Source organism: Delphinus delphis, chromosome 9, assembly GCF_949987515.2.
Source record: "Delphinus delphis chromosome 9, mDelDel1.2, whole genome shotgun sequence".
NCBI classification, from domain to species: Eukaryota; Metazoa; Chordata; class Mammalia; order Artiodactyla; family Delphinidae; genus Delphinus; species Delphinus delphis.
Genome location: NC_082691.1, coordinates 60,448,590 through 60,472,089, shown reverse-complemented (window position 1 = coordinate 60,472,089; position 23,500 = coordinate 60,448,590). Strand labels below are relative to the sequence as shown.

At 40.9% G+C, this 23,500-nt stretch overlaps 1 protein-coding gene across 1 annotated transcript in view; it reads left to right on the top strand.

Annotated features, from left to right (window-relative positions):
- The first annotated feature begins 3,049 nt into the window (after window positions 1–3,049).
- Window positions 3,050–23,500, top strand: part of CPVL (carboxypeptidase vitellogenic like) — a 101,279-nt gene continuing 80,828 nt past the window's right edge. Inside the window, 1 exon segment of the mRNA XM_060019921.1 lies at window positions 3,050–3,163. Coding sequence (XP_059875904.1) covers window positions 3,050–3,163 — 114 coding nt within the window.

Genomic DNA, 23,500 nt, shown 5'->3' with positions numbered 1-23,500 from the left:
TAATTATAAGGTTAATTATTGTAGAAAATTTAGAAATTCTTAAGTGTATTAAATAAGGAGAAAATACCATACATCTATTTTAGTAGTCTGCTTTTCTTTACCTAATATTTTAGTATATTTTCCAAAACATTCTTCAGTAGTCATATTAATTGCTGTATATAATTCCATCTTTTTGATGTACAGTAACTTACTTACCTTAAATTGTTTACATTGTTGACAGTTTTTATTATTCTAAATAACACTGTGATAAATAGCTTTGTTTATATCAAAAAAAATTTACATTAGACACATGATTTCCAATTGTAATATTTAAGGCTTAGTAAGACAGTTTTAGTGAATCACATGGTTTTGACCTTTAGCTTATTTGAGTCTGCCAATATTGTTTTGTATCTGCCTAGATTTTATTCGGTTTCTGAACATTTATTAAGAGGAACAGTTTGCCTGAATCCTTCAGTAGGATGTATTTGAACTGGAAATAGCACGCATGTTTTCATATCACTTCAAGTAGACACGTGATACAGTATAGGGTTAATAATTTTTTTTTTCACTCTCTGTGGGCAATAACTTCCAGTACAGGGTTTATTAGTTTAGAAAGTACTCAATAAATATTCAATAAATAAAAAGATTCTGGCTAATTTAGGATAGGCAAAAACATTTGTAAAAGATGTTTAAAAAAAAAGAAACACTTCTCCGTTCATGATATGGCTTTCGTTTTCATTAGGAGAGATGACAGCTAAGCACAGTTCAGGAATTCTGACCATTAAATGAAACAGTGAAATGAAGTATGTTGTTGCTTTAATTCACCTACATGGGAAACCATGACTCTAATAGTTATTTGATTAAATGTCAATGGGAGCTCCTAAATTGACCCAACTCTTACTTCTATGTGTTAGATTTATGTCAGTTAAAACGAGACTGGTTTTACCTTTCTGTCTTTAACATCTTTGAGTCAACATCTGCTTACAGAAGAAGTGCTGTAACTACCCTGGTTATTTTAATATTAATGACTTCCATTAACGGGGGCTGGATGTTTGCAGCAGAAAGATTGAGAAATTAGGTGGTATGATTAGTTTCTTGTTTCTGCCCACGGGAAAAAACCTCTTAATGGAAGAGCTTCTTCCAATATGTTTCTAATACCACAGATTTTTTTTTTTTCCCTGCGAACCTGTTAGAGAGTAAGATTGTTGATTCAAGCATTCCTTGAAAGTAGCTGTTAGTAAAACGTTAGCGTAACAAGTTCTCATAATTTAAAAAAATGTATTATCAGTGCCATAGTGATCATTAAATTACCCTTGGGCTTCTTGGGAACCTAAGTTTAGTTTCTAAATTCATTTTGTTCCTTATCATAGTAAATAATAGAGAAAAGCATTTTTTAGCTACATACTCTATTTGGTTGGGCTTGTTTACATTAAGTCTGGAGGGTTCTATTAAGTTAACCATGAAAGACTTGACAAGGATTATGTATTCAATCAAATTATAAACTTTTATTTTATTGGGGAAATGTGGCTGAAAAGCTTTTAAAATTTTCTACAAGCAATATTTTCCTATTATGCCAAGTTGGGTTGTGATAAGCATGTGATTAATAGATTTCTACACATTTTGAGTTTTTAAGGTATTTTAGTGGCTTTGTATTTTAAAGCACTAAACAGTCAAAAGCGGACATTATATTTGCATAAATTGTATATTTCTTTTTGTATCCAGAAATCTGAGTGAGCAGAGTATTTAACTAGCAGCAGTGCAGAGTAATGTAATAGCACTGATGTAGGCATTATAATACTTAGCAGAGTCAGGATTAAGGGGAAGCAAGTGAGGTGCCTGCCTTGGATATAAAATTTAAGAGTGCCAAAAAACTCAGTAATCAAGATAAATAGTATTTTAATGCAATACTTGAAAAAATCAAAAATAGTACAAAAAAACCTCACGATAGACAAAGTCTCAAAATTTAAAAAAAGACGAGTTCCCACCCCGCATCTGCACCAGACTCACCTTACCCGGGTCCCGGCCCTGATTGCATACTAGTTCCTATTTCTCTACTTTGATGTCCATGGATAAGGCACTCCTTTGAGTCAAGTTTTCTTTGTCTAAGATTGATGATAATAATCCTTGCTTTCCTGCTTGATTTTTTAGGATGTTCACATCAGCTAAAAATACATGGGAAAGCCCATTGTAAATACAATTTATGTATTTACAAGTTTAGAGAAATCACCGTAAAATTTTACGCCATTATTATCAGCTCAGATGAATACTCTAAGCAAACATCAGAGTGGAAGATCCTTGGAAAACTTTGTGTTAATAAAGTGTGAAGTCTAACTCTTGAGTTCATTTGTCAGCTAGCTATAGGGGCAGAGGCCTGAAAATTGTTGTAGGACCCTCCCTGTCTCTTTCTTTTTTGTTCTTGGATGCAAAGTTTAGTGATTTGTAAGAGATAGAAACGTGACCAGAAATCACATGCAAAATGCCCAGGGACAGCTCAGGTCTCACCTTTTCTCAAGCTGTGCCTCCCACCAATGATGCTTCCCCATTTCTTCTGCCTAGCTGAGTTCCACCCACCTTTTATTCACCTCCGACCTTGGTAAGGCCTTCCTAGGTTCTCTTGGCCTGAAATGTGTTCTCAGTCCTCTGCCTGTAGCAGATGACTGTCTCTCCCACTCATTTCATGATCTATTTACAGAGTCCCTGTTGTCTTGATGCTTCATGTAATCCTTCATCAAATTTACTTTCCAGACCACAGTTTTAGAAATATAAATCGTTTCTTTAGTTGCATTGTAAATCCCTTGAATAGCCTTCCATTAGGCTGTTAATTTCAGGGTGAGCAAGGATTGGGTCTGTCTTTTTTAGATTGTATTTATGGTACTTAGCAAAGAGCTTTATATGTATTTTTCTTCGAGTAACTAAATGAATGTCTTGCGTGTAAAGGGGATTGGTAAATTTTTACTCTGTATTTATTTGTGGAATGTTATTGTTTCCATCCTAGGTCTAGACAGAACGGTTGGTGCCATGTGGAAGGCGCTTGCTTTGCTGGCCCTGTTGGTGCTCAGCCCTGGTGGTGATGGGCTGTTTCGCTCCTTATACAGAAACGCCCATGTTTCCACACCACATAAAGGAGATCCAGGACAGCCATTATTTCTAACTCCTTATATTGAAGCTGGGAAGTTTGCAGAAGGTAAGTTTAAATCAGAAACTTACCTTCTGGTATAGTTTCAACAGTTGGTTTTTTTTTTAGCAGTTGTCTCACAGGATCCAAAATACATTCTAGTATTTTACTCAATTGTTTTATTTCAAATATTAATGATTTGGTGTCATATAGTATCAGAGGTTAGAGCTAAAATGAAAGTTCATCAGGGTCAGATTAACCAGTGGTTGAGTCCCTGCATATCTATTTATAAAACTAATATAGGGCCTGTCTACAATTGGTTACTACATGTCAGTTACTGCTTCCATGCATTTGATATAAAAATCATTTTAGCATCGCAGCGAGCCAGGAAGTGCATCTGTTTTACACACAAGAAAACTAAAGCAGAAGGAGATGAAGTTACTTGCCAGAGTCATACAGACACCAGCTGGTAGATGCAGGATTCACACCCCAATAGCTTCATTCCAAAGCCTAAGCTCACAGCCACTGTGCTGGGCCCCTTTGCCTGGTAGGTTGACTTAACATCCTAGGACTCAGTTTCCTCATTAATAAGATGGAGAAAAAACAACCCACCCAAGTCTCAGGGATGTTAAAAGAATCATATGAGGAAATGCACGTGAAAACTCTTCATAACCTGTAAATTGCTCTCTAAATATTAGTGTTTGCTGATGGCTTTTATTTAGAGTTTGTGGGTTTTTCTATTATTAATACAAAAAAAAGTGTCTTCTGATGTCATCAGAGACTAAAAATTATGACGTGCCTCTGCCCTTAATGCTTCTTCATGCTTAGGTAAATCACTGTGTAGGATCAATTATGTAATCTTTCTGGACCTCAGGACACTCCTGAACTATAAACCGGTATGTAGGCAGAGCTGTTTGTAAAAGGGAGCAGAGAAATGGGGTGGTGGCTGGAGGGAGTTATGGAGTCAGGAAGGGTCAGGAAGAGAGTTACGGAGGGTAGGAGGTAATGATGGAAATAGTCCAGTAGAGAGGGGAAAGTAGATTGAGGTGGGACGTCTGTTGTGGAACATTTTCTTGAAGGAGATGAGAATCCATGGATGGAGATCTTGGTGTTTGCTTCGGAGTTTATCCCTAGTCACAGGTGGGAAGGCAGAGTTAATGCTTATGAGGCTGATAAGTTGGTAGATTTCATGGGAATGTGGAGCTGAAACTGGAAATTTTAGGGAAATGATCATTTTAAAGATCTAAAATAAATGTACATACTCTGTATGGAAGTTTAAAATAAAGCAACTTTTCTTTAGTTCTCATAGTCAATAGGCTGTCATCATTTTTGTCTTTGGTTTGATTTAAAACCAAAATATTCTCCCCCCCCTTTTTTTTTTTTTTTTTTTTTTTTTTTGCGGTATGCGGGCCTCTCACTGTTGTGGCCTCTCCGTTGCGGAGCACAGGCTCCGGACGCGCAGGCTCAGCGGCCATGGCTCACGGGCCTAGCCGCTCCGCGGCATGTGGGATCTTCCCGGACCGGGGCACGAACCCGCGTCCCCTGCATCGGCAGGCGGACTCTCAACCACTGCGCCACCAGGGAAGCCCTATTCTCCCCTCTTAAGGGTGCATTGGAGTCCTGCTCATATATCTTTGTCTGAAATATACATTGGCTCCATGTTTCACCATCTCTTTTCTAAGAAAAGATGAAAAACTTTGATAATATAGTCAGTGATAACGTAGTGAGGCTGTGTAGTCTTTTTTTTAAGACTCGTTTTTGCTTGATGTAGAAAAGTCATGAAAAGATGGCAGCCCAATGGCATAGGCTGATATCACTAGGCATAAATGAAGAGGCAAAATATCATTAACCCAAATCCACCAAACTGGATCATATGCCTTTCTTTTGGCTTCCATGGATACTGATGACTTAGATTATGTTTATTCACAGTAAATCAAAGCAGATCATTTCATTTGGAGCTGAAAAGGAGTTAAATACTTACAACCAAACCCAGCCAATCCACAGATGAGGAATTTGAGACTCAAATATTTTACATGACTTGCCCAAGGGGACATAGGTAATAGTAGTAGAGATGAGTCTAAGACCCAAATTTTCTGACTTGCACTCTGTAATTCGCCTGCTATAATTTATTTTCCTTTGTTTAAGAAGCTTGTCCTCTTTTGGAGTGACCAGATGCACACACGTGAAACAATTAAGGAATCAGGCAATGCATACTAAAGTTCTAAAGTATTACATTTGAGGAAGGCGTGCTGGAAATTTTTAGAAGGAAGCTATCCCTGTTGGTTGGCATAATCCAAATAGAAAGTAGTAGCAGTAGTAGTAGTAGTAGTAAGAATAATATCAATAAATAGCTAACATTTAGTAGTAATTGTATCCCGAGTACCTGGCACAGCGGCTGTATGTAATAGGCACTCAATAAATATTTGTAGAATTTAAATTTGAGACCTATGTTTCAGACGTTATGCTTTATACAAATTAGCTCTTTTAATCCTTGTAGCAACTCTAATGAAAAATGAATACTTATTGTTCCCATTTTACGAATGAGAAAACTAAAGCCCAGAGAAATTAGGTGTCTTGCCCAGGACCATTTAAAGGTAGTAAGTGGCAGATCTGGAATTAAAACCTATTTCTGCTGACTCCAGAGCCTGAGGTATGAACCTCTGTACTATGTGACCAGACTTGGGGGTGTAGGGTAAGATTTGGGCAAATAAGAAAGGGCCTGTGCATACTGAGTAAGACAGCTTAAACAGAGCATTAAGGCAACGTGGCCATGGTGTCTCTGAATCGTACATCTGGTAGAACAAGTGCAAAGAATACAGAGAAATCTGCCTGAGAGATTGTCCACATCCCTCCCATTCCTGGATTTCTCGCCTACAAGCATTTCACGGTCATGGGTGTCAGCAGTAGTAAAGAAAGATTCTGAGGGAGATAGTTTTATCTTCTGTCCTTTTTTGTGCTAAGCCTGATAGATCACCATCTGATGAGTGACAACATTTAAAATATTAAATCTGGTGTAATGTCACTTTCTAAAGTTCTGTCAAAAATCTTTGAACAGAATTTTAAATGACTAATCCAAAATCAGGTACATCTGGGTATTCAACTGCAGTCCTGACAACACAATTAAGGATAATTGTATTCATCCGCTTTACTGAAAGTTCAGGAAGCTCTGGACAGATGGTCAGCTCACTCCGCTGAATCCCTTTTGTTTATCAAGTCTGTCAGAATCTTAGGAACATGAGTCTTAATATCGTAATGGAACATTTTTGAGATAAACAGTAATTGACAAAAAGACAAGGGAAATTTTAATTTTTTAAAAAATCTCCAACATAAACTAACTGGCTTATTTTTATGTAACTGTAATTGCATGTTTGCTTTCTCTGCAGCTAGAATAAATCCTCACTCTCTGAAACAAAATGAATGTAGGAGGCCAGTTTTAGCATGTTTCCAGACACTGTCTTTTCACCAACTTTAAAGAATATTTTGCTATTAGGTCTTAATTTATTATTACTTATGGCCTGGTAGTGTCCTGTCCATCCTGATGATGATGCAAGTCTTTGCAAATATGAAGTACCTGATTAACTGGTTCAAGCCCTTCTTTGGTCATACTCTAATCTTTTTGAAAGTGTTTCTGTCACAAGCACAGTAAATAACAAGTAGGAAGTGAAGTCGCTTCAAAGAAAACCTTTTTCCTTTTTTCAACTGTTTTCAACATTTGTATTATGAGTCACGGTTCCAGGAAGAAAAACTCCTCCATCTTGGGAGTTTATTTTCCACATTCCATTAATAGATTCTAGAAGGATGAACGGGGACATTTGAAATGCAAAAAATCAATTTAGTTGAAAAAGCTTTTATTTTACCGGGGTTTAGTTAAAGGAAATTTAAAACAGGATGAAACACTTTTTTGTGGGGCAGAGAAAAGTCTTTCTAAATTTCTTGAGATCTTAATAAGGCCTGCCTGCCTTAGGAGGTTTTTGTAGAAGTAAGCTAATCCTAGTGCATTGCCAGTGTGTCATGTTTTAGTTCATTCATTCACATTTATTCATTAAAAAATGTGTATCGAATGTCTTAAGTGTATAAACCAGCATACTGTGTCCCTGGGGGTACAAAGATAAACAAGACAAATTCCCTGCTTCCCAACAGCCCCTGATCCAGGAGGGAAGGTAGAAAGTAAACCCCAGTCAGTACAAGGCAGCAGAGAAACAGCTTTACAATGCTCAGAAAGGAAGGACTGGGTAAGCATCTGAGTCATTTTCAGAGCAGGCCAGCGGACCTTGTGTTGTGCTGGTCTCAGAGAGATAGATAGATTCAATCACCCCATCTCCCATAGTCCATTCCCTCCAGCTCCTTTCTGTTATATGTTTTCTCTTTTTCTCATTCTACTTTGACCTTTCTCATTTTTCTCTGTCTTTCTCAAGTGCTCACTTAGCCCTCTGGGATTCACATCTCACTCATTCCCAATGCTTCAGCCTTTGGTTCTCTGCCCTCCTTGTTGGGGGGGATCTCTGTTGGATTTTGAGAAGATTAATAGTTTTGTGAAAAATATTTCAAAAGTGTTTTAGGTACAAACTACCAGCTACAAAAGACATAAGTTCCAGGGATGTAATGCACAGCATGGTAACTGTAGTTAATAATACTGTCTTGCTATTTGAAAGTTGCTAAGAGAGTAGAGCTTAAAAGTCCTCATCACAAGAAAAAAATTTGTAGCTGTGTGTGATGAGAGATGTTAACTGGATTTATTGTGGTGATCATTTCACAACATATACAAATATTCAATCATGTTATATATATCTGAAACTAATGTCATGTTGTATGTCAATTACACCTCAATTAAAAAAAAAAAAAAAGGCCAAAAGAAGTGTTTTAAAGGCTGCCCAGCCCTGGAGGTGATCTTTCTGTGGGCTAATTGAGTGGAAGCAAAGATGGGAAGAGGGAAGGGTGGGGGATGGGAAGGGCAGGCACATACCACTTTCCCCAAAACATCTCCCTTTTCTTTTCCTTAAAATCTTTCTTTGTTCTTTGCCTTTTTTTTTTTTTTTTTTTTTTTTGGTGGGGAGGGATAGATCTCATTGGGAAGAGAATGGCGAAGAGGTTAAGAGGTTGGAATAAACAATCTTTCCTGGGGGAACTGGACTGAGCCCCAAAAAGGCAAAGTCTTCTAGGCTATTCTTGGGGTGGCCCACAGGCTAATGAGAATCATCCCTCTCTTTGCCTAAGCCCTTATGTTATGTCCATCTCTGTGCTCAAGGGTCATATGCATGTTTTCATTTGATCCTCACACAAAGCCCAGGGTGGACAAATCAGCATCCACATTGACACCATGGCTTCCTGCATCCTGTCTGTGCTGTCACTGAACGCCGAGTTGGGAAAAGATGTCAATTAGCACTCCAGGGCCCATGGGCTCTGGTACCCCACTGAAGACATCTTTAGTTGGTGGCACATGAGTAGGATCGAGCTTCCTTACCTACTGTCTACTAAACAGTCTCCAACTTAATAAGTCTCAGACTTAAGTAGCTTTTCTTGAACAATTTTGTTTTTATTGGGGACACTTACTTTGTTCCCCCTAAAGGACTCTTCTTCACCCAGACTTCCCCACCACACCCTGCTTCCTACCTGTTTACTGTCCCTTCTCCACTCCTTTCCTAATCACTGCTTCCCCCTCCATTCCCTGCTTCTCATACCTTTTGACTAACTCTCTAGCTGAGATGCAGTGTAGCAGGGTAGGGGCAGGGGCTAACTCCGCAGCCCGACTTCTGGGTTTAAATCCCAGCTCTCCGTTGCTAGCTGTGTGACCTCGGGCAAGTTACTTAACCTCTCTGTGCTTCAGCGTTCTCATCTGTAAAATGGAGATAATAATTATACCTACCACGTAATGTAAAGCCCTTGGTATAGTGGCCTTGTAGGTGTTCCCAGTTCTATTGATAGTAGTATTGTTTACTCCTGGGCGCTTCACCTCTCTGAGCATTCCCTCTTTCCTCCTCCCTGTCCCTGTCCTTTTGCTGCCCTTAGAAAACCAGGACCTCTGCCCTCTACAGCTGCTCCTTGTCCTATTTGGCTCCTTCTGAGTAGCCACGTGATCACCCATAGTCTCACTGCCTGCCTCTCCCCACCCTCCCCAGCCGGCCCCAGTCATTCTTACTCCCCACATGCCTGGTCCATTTCCCTTAGTGGAAGTAGCAGGCCCTTTGCTTTCACCACAAGAAGAGTGTGGAGAACACAGGCCTCTTCCAGGCTGAGAGCTCCTTAGCTGTTATTTCTCTTTCACTCCCCCCCACCCCCGCCCCACCTTTTGGGGTTAGGTGACTTTATCCTGCCTTGGCCTTCCAGGTGGCCCCATGTGAACACCTTGGTTTACTCTTTAGAGTGGAGCTAAGGATAGGTGATTTTCTTTTCTTCTTAAAAAAATTCTTATTATAGTTCATAAGGTATGAACCAAAAAAAAAAGGTTTAAAATGTCACTTGCCCTTGGCTAAATGGTGAATTTTGAATATGTGGAACTGGCCAGGGCAGGCTGGAAGTTGCTACCAGTAAACACCTTTATACCAATCCCCTTGTAGCCTTTCTGATCACTTCATTCCAGACCTGGCCCCTGGGAGAAGTCTGGCCAAGATGGAATGGCTCACCCCGTATTTATTATTTGTCTAATCCTCGGGTAAATATTTTTCCCCCCCTAGGAAGACGGTTGAGCTCGGTGACTCCTTTCCCAGGATGGAATTTGACGAGTTATTCCGGCTACATCACTGTGAATAAGACTTACAACAGCAACCTTTTCTTCTGGTTCTTTCCAGCTCAGGTAGGCCCGCAACAGCGCCCTCACAGGACACTGATGCTCAAGAGCTGACTCTGTTGCTTCAGGTAGAAACATTGGTCTTCAACCAACCTAAGGGTGCTTTTCTTTTCTTTTAAATCTTTTCGATTTTTTTTCTAAAAATAAGTGCAGTGACTCTGCGTGGTGTTCCTGTTTATGTGCAGGAAACAAACGTTAGTGGGGGAGGTCCGGCTTTTAAATTCCTTGCAGCCTTGTTCAGAATATTAATGCTGCCACCTTCTTCCTGCCACAGTCTTCTTCCTATCTTTTTGTTGTTTTGTTCTAAAAATACTTGAGGGCAGGGTTGGGCCTTGGGGAGCCAAGGAAGGACAAGGAGTGGGGAGATTCCTGAGGTTCACAGGTGATGCATGTCTAAGCCTGTTTAAATTTAGTCAATTGTAGTCTTATTTGGCTGCTCTGTCTATGAATTTTGCTGTGCCAATTATCATTCTTACACTCACTCCTTCATGCATCCAATACCCATTTACTGAGTAGTGCTCTGTGGGGATACAGAGGAGAGAGAATTGAACTCACTCTGTGGGCCTGTAGGGGAGGGGTGGGGAGGACCAGTGACCCAGGATGGCTTCCTGGATGAGGGGGCTATTTACCTTCTCACATCCATACAGACACAGTTCGTATATGCTTGTACTTTAGCAATTCTGTTTACCTCACGTCAAGGTCACACAGTTCTTCAGCAGGAACAAACTACTTTAGGCTTATAGATACTATTGGGGTTATTGTAAGAGGTAGTGAGATGCATAAACAAATTTTATCCCAACACAGGGTAGTTTTCTATTTTTATTTTCCAAATTGAATTTGCGTTAGAAGCCAGAGAAAACAAAAAATGTTTACCCTCCTATGGAGGGTAGTATTTATATTTGCATGTGATTTGCATATAAAAGCATTGCATATGTAATGACTGGGTAAATTGCTTGAACTAAATTGCTTCTCTTGGTACTGTTGGATCATATTTTCTTGATTTTTCTTTTCTACTTTCTCAACCATAGCCTCTGACAGTTCACCAGGTAGTTGTGGGTGGAAGGAGGCATATAAGAAATGGGGAGGAATTCTAGATACTTTATAGTTGGAGCTCATAGCAGTTTTCAGGCTGTCACCCACTCTGGGAAGGCTTCTCCTGGACCCCTTACATATTTCTTCCTCATTGTTACTGTTGAGTGAGGCAAGTAAGGTGCCTAGAGCACAAAATTTAAGGAGAGACTCACTCTCAGGGTTGTACAAGTGCAAGGCTGGTACCTGAGTGACCTCTAGACTCTCCTGCTGGTACCTCCCATTGGGGGAACCCAGCTGGAAAACAAAGGGCAAGGGAGTCTGGTCCATAGAGATCTGCCTACCAGGGCACAGAGCAGAGTAGAGACTGGATCTTCAGAAGCAACCAAGTAAATATCCCAATATCCAGCACAGCTATCTTGAGGAGATAAATTAAGCCTAGAAAGATGACCTGTTTCTAACAGGTGGAAATTTTCTTCATGTTCTTGGAAGTCCCTTAAACTCCATGCCTTTCAGAAACCATACTGTATGGTTTGTGATATCACATCTATCCATATCATTGAATACAGGCATTTATCATGAATACAGGCATTTATCATGAATAGGAGTTATATTAGTTTTCTATTGCTATTGTACAAATTTTGCACAAATTTAGTGGCTTAAACAACACAGATTTTTTATTTCACAGTTCTGGAGGTTAGAAGTCCAACACCGGTATCACTGGCCTAAAATCAAGGTGTCAGCCGGGCTGTGGTCCTTCTGGAGGCTCCAGGGGAGAATGCATGTCCTTGCCTTTTGCAGTTTCTAGAGGGTGCTGGCATTCCTTGGCTAATGGCTCCTTTTTCTATCTCCAAAGCCAGCATCAGTGAGTTGAATCCTTCTTACATTGCATCACTCTGGCCGACTCCATACTCATATAACCTTCCGTGCCTCTTGTCTTTTGCCTCCCTCTTCATTTAAGGACCCTTGGGATTACTTTGGGCCCACTTGGATAATCCAGGATACTCTCCCTGTTTTAATGTCACTTGACTAGCAACCTTAATTCCATCTGCAACCTTAATTCCCCTTTACCGCATAGCTTAACATATTCACACATTCTGGGGTTTTGGATGTGACATCTTTGGAGGCCATTATTCTGTGCAAAATGGATACTTGAAAATTTTACCTGGATTAGGGATTTGCAGTATGTTCTCTCTCAGTGATCCTCACATTTTATTGTACTTAGGAATGATCTTCACGTTCCCCCAGAGATTCTGACTTGTAAACTGGGAGAGGCCAGCAAGTTGTAGAATTAGCAGGTAGACTACACTTGAGAAACCATCACTGTAGCCTACAGGCTACCACCCTGGATTCAGTGCTCCTGGCCCCAAAGTGGCCCACAGTTCTTTTATTGGAAACACCTAGAGCAGGCAAACCCCAATAGAGGTGGTACGTTGTCCCACTCATCCGCCTAGGATGAGGGCTAGAATGGAGGACTGAGGCGGCGAGTGCAGCCTGTGGGGTCAGCACTCCTAATCCTGCTTCCTATTCCTCTAAGTCCTACTGGGGCTCCACCTCCGCTGCACCCTCTGCCGCTCCCACCTCCACCCCAGCCCTGCCAAACCTGATTCCTTACTCTCTCTTCTGCTTCGGTGGCTGGTTACGATACCAGTAAGTTCCGCATTGACTTCTACATGGTGACTTTTTTTTAGTAATGATCCAGATTTGTGAAAACAGCAATTAATGTTGAGGGAAGTGATCAAATGAAAACCAAACAAAAACCCAGTCTTTTCCCTTTTAGGTTGCCTCTGAGAGGTGAACAGCTTTATCTAGGATATTGGTGATTCTCTGGGACTATAAAGCTAGTCAGGGAAGTGGGCTTAGGATCTGCTGTACCCACTCCTGGTTTCCAGACTGAAACCCCCTGCAGTAAACAATAACTGTGCTATTGGGGCCCCCCTTTTAATTAAATGAAGACCTACCTATGCACCCGCTCACCAGATTATGTTCTTCTGGGCCCAGAATTATAGCCCTAAATACGTTCTAAGATGATCCCAGAAGACATAAAAACCACACCACCACAGCAGGAAAGAAGATGCTTAAGCACATAGTATTCTGTTGGAAGTGATAGACTGAGCTTCAGGAAGAGGCAGAGATGAAAAGATGGTACCATTGACAGCTGTCACCACAGACGGTACTAGGTGTCACCACATGGCAGCTGGGATAGATTTTTCCAAGACCTCCTTACAGGGGAGCCCACACGCACAGTTAGGTCTCCAAGGCCTCAAGGCAACCATTCCTGCGGAGCCAGTCAGGCTGTAAATTATGGACCAGGCAAGTTTCGGTGAAGGAGATAAAGCATGCGAGAAGGAGAAGCAGTGGTCACCGAGATGGGAGAGAGTTCCTTTCATTTGGCAGAAATACTAGTTCGTTGCCTGTCACAGGGAAGCAGCTGATATGATCATCAGGAGAGAAGTGACCCCTTAAAAAAACTGAAGGTAGAGAAAATGAAAAACCCAGGAAGGATGCCACACTTGTCATATCCTCTGAGTATTTTTTTGGACTGCTGTTTCTGAAATTAATTTTCTTTTCCTGTTATTTCTGTGAGGCTCCCCTGTTATTATATACAAATCAGTGCATAATGGGTTCCAGAACTTGAAATCGGTCTGCAGTTAGGGATGCAATCTACAAGAGAAATGAATAGGCATTTTGCATGGAATAAAAAATACAATGAAGGTCTTCCCTGGTGGCTCAGTGGTTAAGAATCCGCCTGTCAATGCAGGGGACACCGGTTCAATCCCTGGTCCAGGAAGATCCCACATGCCACGGAGCAACTAAGCCCATGCACCACAACTACTGAGCCTGTGCTCTAGAACCCACGAGTACAACAACTGAAGCCCGCATGCCTAGAGCCCATGCTCTGCAACAAGAGAAGTCACCGCAATGAGAAGCCCACGCACCGCAATGAAGAGTAGCCCTTGCTCGCCACAACTAGAGAAAGCCTGTGTGCAGCAACAAAGACCTAACTCAGCCAAAAATAAATAAATTTATAAAAAAAAAGTACAATGAAGCCAATAAAAATGTTAGCAATTAAAATAGCTGTTCTTAACTGAACGTTGACTATGTGCTAATAAAGCACTGTGCATTTTCTTCTTAAGACTGTACTAAAGCCACATGAGGAGGGAATTACTGTCCTCATTTTACAGATGAAGAGGATTACAGAGATTAGATAATTAGCCCCAAGTTACTCAACTAGAAATGGGCAGAATTAGATTTTAAAATGAGGTCTCTGGTGGAGAAATCTTTGCTCTTGATCATTCCATGTTGATCCTGAGAAAACTAGTCATGAAAGGCAATAGATAACAGCTGTGAAAAGTATAGCTCTTGAGGTAGTCAGGCTTGGATAAAACCTTGGCTCCACTCCTTATGCCAAATGTGACCTTCCTTGGGCACATTCTTAACTTCCCTGAGCATTGGTTTCCTTGTTTTAAAATGAGAATCAAAATACCTTCTGAACAATGGCTTTGAGAGAAATGAGATAATATGATAAAGTCTCAGAATGGTGTCAGATACATAGTAAGTAGAGTTGCTATTAGATACATAGTAAGAGAGAAAGAAGAACAAAAAAACCCCAAAGTTAGCAGAAGGAAAGAAATCATAAAGATCAGATCAGAAATAAATGAAAAAGAAATGAAGGAAACAATAGCAAAGATCAACAAAACTAAAAGCTGGTTCTTTGAGAAGATAAACAAAATTGATAAATCAATAGCCAGACTCATCAAGAAAAAAAGAGAGAAGACTCAAATCAATAGAATTAGAAATGAAAAAAGAGAAGTAACAACTGACACTACAGAAATACAAAAGATCATGAGAGATTACTACAAGCAACTCTATGCCAATAAAATGGACAACCTGGAAGAAATGGACAAATTCTTAGAAATGCACAACCTGCCAAGACTGAATCAGGAAGAAATAGAAAATATGAACAGACCAATCACAAGCACTGAAATTGAAACTGTGATTAAAAATCTTCCAACAAACAAAAGCCCAGACCAGATGGCTTCACAGGCGAATTCTATCAAACATTTAGAGAAGAGCTAACACCTATCCTTCTCAAACTCTTCCAAAGTATAGCAGAGGGAGGAACACTCCCAAACTCCTTCTACGAGGCCACCATCACCTTGATACCAAAACCAGACAAGGATGTCACAAAGAAAGAAAACTACAGGCCAATATCACTGATGAACATAGATGCAAAAATCCTCAACAAAATACTAGCAAACAGAATCCAACAGCACATTAAAAGGGTCATACACCATGATCAAGTGGGGTTTATTCCAGGAATGCAAGGATTCTTCAATATACGCAAATCAATCAATGTGATACACCATATTAACAAATTGAAGGAGAAAAACCATATGGTCATCTCAATAGATGCAGAGAAAGCTTTCGACAAAATTCAACACCCATTTATGATAAAAACCCTGCAGAAAGTAGGCATAGAGGGAACTTTCCTCAACATAATAAAGGCCGTATATGACAAACCCACAGCCAACATCGTCCTCAATGGTGAAAAACTGAAAGCATTTCCACTAAGATCAGGAACAAGACAAGGTTGCCCACTCTCACCACTCTTATTCAACATAGTTTTGGAAGTTTTAGCCACAGCCATCAGAGAAGAAAAGGAAATAAAAGGAATCCAAATCGGAAAAGAAGAAGTAAAGCTGTCACTGTTTGCAGATGACATGATACTATACATAGAGAATCCTAAAGATGCTACCAGAAAACTACTAGAGCTAATCAATGAATTTGGTAAAGTAGCAGGATACAAAATTAATGCACAGAAATCTCTTGCATTCCTATACACTAATGATGAAAAATCTGAAAGTGAAATCAAGAAAACACTCCCATTTACCATTGTAACAAAAAGAACAAAATATCTAGGAATAAACCTACCTAAGGAGATAAAAGACCTCTATGCAGAAAATTATAAGACACTGATGAAAGAAATTAAAGATGATACAAATAGATGGAGAGATATACCATGTTCTTGGATTGGAAGAATCAACATTGTGAAAATGACTATACTACCCAAAACAATCTACAGATTCAATGCAATCCCTATCAAACTACCACTGGCATTTTTCACAGAACTAGAGCAAAAAATTTCACAATTTGTATGGAAACACAAAAGACCCCGAATACCCAAAGCAATCTTGAGAACGAAAAACGGAGCTGGAGGAATCAGGCTCCCTGACTTCAGACTATACTACAAAGCTACAGTAATCAAGACACTATGGTACTGGCACAAAAACAGAAATATATATCAATGGAACAGTATAGAAAGCCCAGAGATAAACCCACGCACATATGGTCACCTTATCTTTGATAAGGAGGCAGGAATGTACAGTGGAGAAAGGACAGCCTCTTCAATATGTGGTGCTGGGAAAACTGGACAGGTACATGTAAAAGTATGAGATTAGATAACTCCCTAACGCCATACACAAAAATAAGCTCAAGATGGATTAAAGACCTAAATGTAAGGCTAGAAGCTATCAAACTCTTATAGGAAAACATAGGCAGAACACTCTATGACATAAATCACGGCAAGATCCTTTTTGACCCACCTCCTAGAGAAATGGAAATAAAAACAAAAATAAGCAAATGGGTCCTAATGAAACTTCAAAGCTTTTGCACAGCAAAGGAAACCATATAAAAGACCAAAAGGGAACCCTCAGAATGGGAGAAAATATTTTCAAATGAAGCAACTGACAAAGGATTAATCTCCAAAATTTATAAGCAGCTCATGCAGGTCAATAACAAAAAAAACAAACAACCCAATGCAAAAATGGGCAGAAGACCTAAATAGACATTTCTCCAAAGAAGATATACAGACTGCCAACAAACACATGAAAGAATGCTCAACATCATTAAGTATTAGAGAAATGCAAATCAAAACTACAATGAGATATCATCTCACACCAGTCAGAATGGCCATCATCAAAAAATCTAGGAACAATAAATGCTGGAGAGGGTGTGGAGGAAAGGGAACCCTCTTGCACTGCTCGTGGGAATGTGAATTGGTATAGCCACTATAGAGAACAGTATGGAGTTTCCTTTAAAAACTACAAATAGAACTACCATATGACCCAGCAATCCCACTACTGGGCATATACCCTGAGAAAACCATAATTCAAAAAGAGTCATGTACCAAAATGTTCATTGCAGCTCTATTTACAATAGCCAGGAGATGGAAACAACCTAAGTGTCCATCATCGGATGAATGAATAAAGAAGATGTGGCACGTGTATACAATGGAATATTACTCAACCATAAAAAGAAATGAAATTGAGCTATTTGTAATGAGGTGGATGGACCTAGAGTCTGTCATACAGAGTGAAGTAAGTCAGAAAGAGAAAGACAAATACCGTATGGTAACACATATATATGGAATTTAAGAAAAAAAATGTCATGAAGAACCTAGGGGTAAGACAAGAATAAAGACACAGACCTACTAGAGAATGGACTTGAGGGTATGGGGAGGAGGAAGGGTAAGCTGTGACAAAGCGAGAGAGTGGCATGGACATATATACACTATCAAACGTAAAATAGATAGCTAGTGGGAAGCAGCCGCATAGCACAGGGAGATCAGCTCTGTGCTTTGTGACCACCTAGAGGGGTGGGATAGGGAGGGTGGGAGGGAGAGAGATGCAAGAGGGAAGAGATATGGGAACATATGTATACGTATAACTGATTCACTTTGTTATAAAGCAGAAACTAACACACCATTGTAAAGCAATTATACTCCAATAAAGATGTAAAAAAATTTTAATAAAATAAAAATAGATACATAGTAAGAAGAGTGGCTGTTATTATGTCATTATCATCATCATCATCATTATTGTTAGTTTTCCTCGTATTAACACAAATACTCTACAGAACAAAATCAGACACAATTGGGGAGGTTAAAGAAGCAAGAGATAAGGAGCAATTCCAAATTGGAAGGAGTTGGATGCCAGCCAAGAATGTGGCTTAATTGTTACTGGGTAAGGAAATTACAAAGTGAAATTGGGATTTTTCATGTTCACGAATATAAAAAGACATATGGATTATTATTTTTTGATATTAGCATCCTTTTCATTGGAAAAAGATATCCAGCAACGCGGTCCAGGTCCACAAATCCACAGTGCGGTGCAGGGGCAGTGAGCCACTCTGATGCACATGGCCAAAGCAGAAGGCATTCTTTCTGGGAGCAGGAGAGCAGGTCCCCAAGGGTCCTTGGAAGCCAGTAGAAAAGCCCACCCAGGGAGTGCAGACATGGAATCAGGCTCCACGGGGCCTCTGCACAAACTGAGTTCACTCCCTCCTCTGGGTGTCTGGACTGCTTCAGTAACAGTCAGGGTGGTAGAAAGCAGTAGTTCCCAAATTTGCTACAGCTCGTCAGACATACCTGTGGAGCTTTACAAATATGATAGATTCCCCAGCTCAGTGTGCAGTCTCTCCCAGCAGAGATTCTGTTTCATTTGATCTGGAGAGGGCCCAGGGATCAGTATTTCTATCAAGCTCCACAGTGATTCCAGTGCAGTTGTCCGTGCACTTGAATTTAGGAAGAGAGAACTAGAGGTCAGGAAACTGGGATTCTAGTTGCAGGTCTGCGGTTCCTCACTATATAACTTGGGACAGGGCATTTATACTCTCTGAGCCCCCATTTTCTCATAGAGAAATAAAGATGTTAAAGTTGATTCCTAAGGTCCCTTCCCAGTCTTACATTCTATGGTATCTACAGTTTTAGTCGGCTTGCCTACAAAACATCCCTTAATGTGCAGCCAAAGTTATAAAAGCATCCGAGAACTCTGGTTTGTGAATGAACTCTTGAATTTGTGGCCTCTGTGGTAACTGGCCTTCAAGAGAGTCCCCAGTGATCTTCATTTCTTGGTATGTGTTCTCCTGTGTAGTCCCCTTCCATACTGAATCAAGGCTGGCCTTAGTGACCCACACATTAATAGCAGAAATGATGGTGTGTGACTTCCAAGCCTGGACCATTAAGAACAATGCTGCTTCTGCCTTGGTGTTTTGGACCACTCACTCTGAGGGAAGCCAGATGCCATGCTGGAAGGATGCTAAAACAGCCATATGGACAAACTCTTCTGGAGAGGAAGTGAGGCCTCCACCCTCCAGTCAACATTGGAGTCAGGCCTTCAGACAACTTGCAGCCCTGGTTGATATCTTGACTACAACCTGATGAGAGACCCTGAGCCATAACTGTCCAGCCAGATAGCCCAAATTCCTGTCCCACAGAAAGCAAGAGAGATAATAAGTGATTATTATTGTCTTCAGCCCCTAAATTTTAGAGACATGTTATGCAGCATTAGATAGCTCATAGAGCCTCTTGTCATGTACTTTTGGGCTATGTTTGTGATATCTTGTGACATCTAGAACTTCTGGAGTGGTGACTACTGTACCAGTTTTCTTTTGGTTGTGTGTGTGTTTGTATGTGTGCTTTTGTGTTTTTTGTACTTTTTTTTTGTTTTTTGTGTTTTTTGCCTCTCGGCTCCGATTCTACCCTCTTACCTGCTCCACAGTACTAGAGTTTTAAATATTTTTCCTATTCAGCAAACACGATATTTTTTTTTGAAGACAAAAGCAAATTTATTTACATATTAAATCATAATGTAAAAGCAAGAATACAAATGCTATCAAAATGTTCACAATGATTTTAGGCTGGGAGGATTAAAAAAACTTGTTTTTTCTGTCTGTTTTATGCTTTCCAGATTGGTTTCTATGAACAAGTGTAATCTATTATAAATTTTTAAACAACTTTATTAAACACACCAGATTCCTTATGGACTAGTTCCTGCATTTTTCTCTAATGTAATCTCCAAACGTATTTTCTTATACTCCCTATGTTCAAATAATAACTGATCAACTTAACGTGTATTGAATTTTCAGTGAACACGATATTAAGCTTTGACAGTAGAGGGTGCTGGAGGGACATTGCAGGAGGAAGTTGGCTTCTTTTCCTGGCCCCTTGTCCTGCGTTTTGCTTTCTCTTGGACCTGCTGCTCAGTCTGTCAGCAGTGTGTGTGGAGGGACAACCAGTGGCGCTCTGCCTTAGCTGGGCACCCAGACCGCGAAGACCCTCAGCAAGCTTACAGTCTGGACTCTGTCCCAGTGACCACCTGACTATGGCCCTCGCAAGATAGACACCATTCATCCCAGGTCTTGCCAGCGAGCAGGCTTCCTACAGCCCAGCTTTCTCTGACACCCTCTCACCAGCCTGGACCACCTGCATCCCGGAGAGTGGCTTCCCACAGCCCTCCTGACGTGGACACCGTGCACTCCTGGTTTTGTGCCTTCGTTCAAGCAAGGAGGCTCCCAACATCCTGACTTCCTCTGCAGTCCCGGCCCTGCCACCACAGCCCACTGTCCAGGAGGCCTTTCCTACTTGCCCAGGGGTTGTTGGCCAGCTTTGCCTGGGCACCTCAGTGAACTTCTCAGCTACCCAACAAGGTCTGGACCGTAGCCTTGGGAAGGGCCGCGCCCCACCTTATGAGTTTGTCCATCCGTGGACATTCTCCCTCAGCCCAGAATACACTTTAGAGTTCTCTTTATATATTTATGGTTATTCTCCCATTATAATGAATACCCCTTTATGTTAAAATCTCCCTGTTCCTTGGTGGACACAGGAAGCCTACCTAGCATGCTGGCATTTGGCGAACACTGAGGAAGTGGCTCAGGGGGGAGCAGACCCCTCTGGCATTCTGCCCCTACTCTTGCCCTGGGCTGGATATGATACTCATGGCTGATGGGGGCCAGGGCAAACACTAGAACTTGTAACAGAATTGAAGGTCAGTGTTTCCAGGTTGAAAAAATAATAGTTAAAACAATAGAAAAATTTACTGTGTGTTTGTTGAGAAGGCGTCAGGAGCCAGGGCAGCCAGTCTTTCTGTCTCAGCCTTATTCTGTCAAGACCAGTGGATCACTCATCTGTGCTTTGTGGCAGATCAATGTGCTTTGCTTCTACAGGCATTTGGCAGAAGATGGCTACCTACAGTTTCCAAGCCTATCTGTCCTTGGATTGTACAATCAACAGAGATTAACTAGCACTTCTCCTGGGGGCAAAGTGTGATTAGCCCAGTTTGGGTCAGGTGTTCTTTCTTGGTCCAATCAGCTGAGGCTGAGGTTGCTGGGTCATGTGATAATAAACATGGCTAATGGGCTCTTTCCATTGGTGAATGGAGAATCAATTCTTAGAGAAGGGAATGTGGTCTGGACAGATCTCTTAAAATATGTCTACCACGGATGGCTACAAATCCACTAGTAACAGTAAAGCTGTGGAAGTCACAGACATTTATCTTCTTAACCTTCACTGTTTATCTTCTCTTTGCTATGTACTAATGGCATCAGAGACCTAGAAAAGTAGAAGGTAGGTGGAGTGAGACAAATCAAAAAGAAAGTAGCTACAAAAGATAAATTACAGATAATCCCATCCATAGATATATTCAATCTTTGAAAAAACCTTTGCGTGCCTGATTCCCTTTGAGAAATGAAATTTTTTTTTTTTTTCTTTTTTGGGTTCGCGGGCCTCTCACTGTTGTGGCCTCTCCTGTTGTGGAGCACAGGCTCCAGACGCTCAGGCTCAGCGGCCATGGCTCACGGGCCTAGCCGCTCCGCGGCATGTGGGATCTTCCCGGACCGGGGCACGAACCCACGTCTCCTGCATCGGCAGGCGGACTGTCAACCACCGCACCACCAGGGAAACCCTGAGAAATGAAATTTTAACATGGAGAAGAAAGCAACCTTTTCAGCAATTTCTTTCTATGCATTAAGAAAGGAAAGTCAGGCCTTTTCTCTAACACCCTCCCCCCATTCCTTCTAATGTCCAGCTTTCTTGAAGGAGGCACAGAGAAGCCAGATTTACCTCATGAAGGAATGAGAGCCAGGTAGAAAGGTTAATGAGGAGAAAGGTAAAGAGAATTCTAGTGGGATGTGAGTTGGCTCAAACTAATGAGACAATTCAAAGCTTGTCGAGAGTCAGTGGGAGCTTGAGAGTGATATAAGGAGGCTTCAGAAACAGAAAAAAGTTTGGAAAAGTTAGTTGCCTGTATGACAGTGCAGTGGCAACAGTCATTGTGTAGGAAGTTTTAAGTGAGTGGCCGAAACCAACCTCTGTAAGTAAAATTCCCCTGAAAAGCACTGAATGTCTTAAGCAAGTTGTTTGCCTGTGTTGGGAGTATGTATGTAGAATTTAAATGTTATTATGGAGACTTCTCTGGTGGCGCAGTGGTTAAGAATCCACCTGCCAACGCAGGGGACACGGGTTCAATCCCTGGTCCGGGAAGATCCCACATGCTGCGGAGCAACCAAGCCCGTGCACCACAACTGCTGAGCCTGCGTGCCACAACTACTGAAGCCCACGTGCCTAGAGCCTGTGCTCTGCAACAATAGAAACCACTGCAATGAGAAGCCCGTGCACCCCAACGAAGAGTAGACCCTGCTCGACGCAACTAGAGAAAGCCTGCGTGCAACAATGGAGACCGAAAACAACCAAAAATAAATAAATTAATTTAAAAATACTATTAAAAAATTTTGTTAGGTACCTAGTTAACAATTTTAGGCAAAAAACCAATTGCTTTAAATAAAAAGCTGTGTCTTGATTAATACCATTAGTGTAGCAGCTGAACTGGGATCTGTGTGGCAAAATGCGAGTCCATTCAAACATACTCGGGGGAATTTCAAAACATTTACTTGGGGTACTAATGACTTCCATTATGACAGAACACATTGCTTAAACCAAAAATGATCAGCCTCTGCATGTAGAAGTGTGAAGGGAGCCTTAATTAATTTACTAATTGTACTTCTTATTTTAAGTGGTACATTGATTTGAGTCTATAGTGGTTAAGTTGCTGTTTTCTCTTACAAAGTGTGGTGTTCCTTGTTGGGGGTTCAGGAAGAGGGTGGCTAGAATATGTACCCAGCCCTAGGCATTGGCAGAAAATATTGCCCCAATACTTGTTGGGTACCTAAGATTCCCTAGAGTTGCTCCAGCAAGTCCTCTGTGTAAAATACAGTGTTGTTACCTGAGAGTACTGAAATCGGCAAGTCTTTAGTGCTCCCCTGGCCCTGATGTATGAATGTACTACTTCAGTGATTATGTGTAAGGCCTGAGTAGAAGGTTATCTCTACCACGTGATATAGAGGAGGGCCTGGGAGGACGGTACGAAGATGGGTATGGTTTGATGGGGAGCAGGGATGAAAAGGAAGACTCAGAACATAAGGGGATGCTACCCATGTGGGAAGCAGTAGGGCAGGAGGGTTGAGTACTGGTTTCATTTCATTAGTGTTCCCATATAGAGTCTCCTCTTCGCTCACTTAGAAGCAAGGAGAAAGGAAAAAGCTGGGTGTTTCTAAGAATCTCTTTAAGTACAGAATGTTAAACCAAATAAATGTTTTACTTACTTCGAATGACAATATATTAAGGCATAGGGTAGATTTTTTCACTATCATAGTGAATAAATAATGGAATCTACTAATGTAAGAGACTGAAATTTACTTCAGTAGGGATCTAAAAAACAGTAGATAACCTGCCTCCTTCTGGGCTGTTCCTTTAGGAA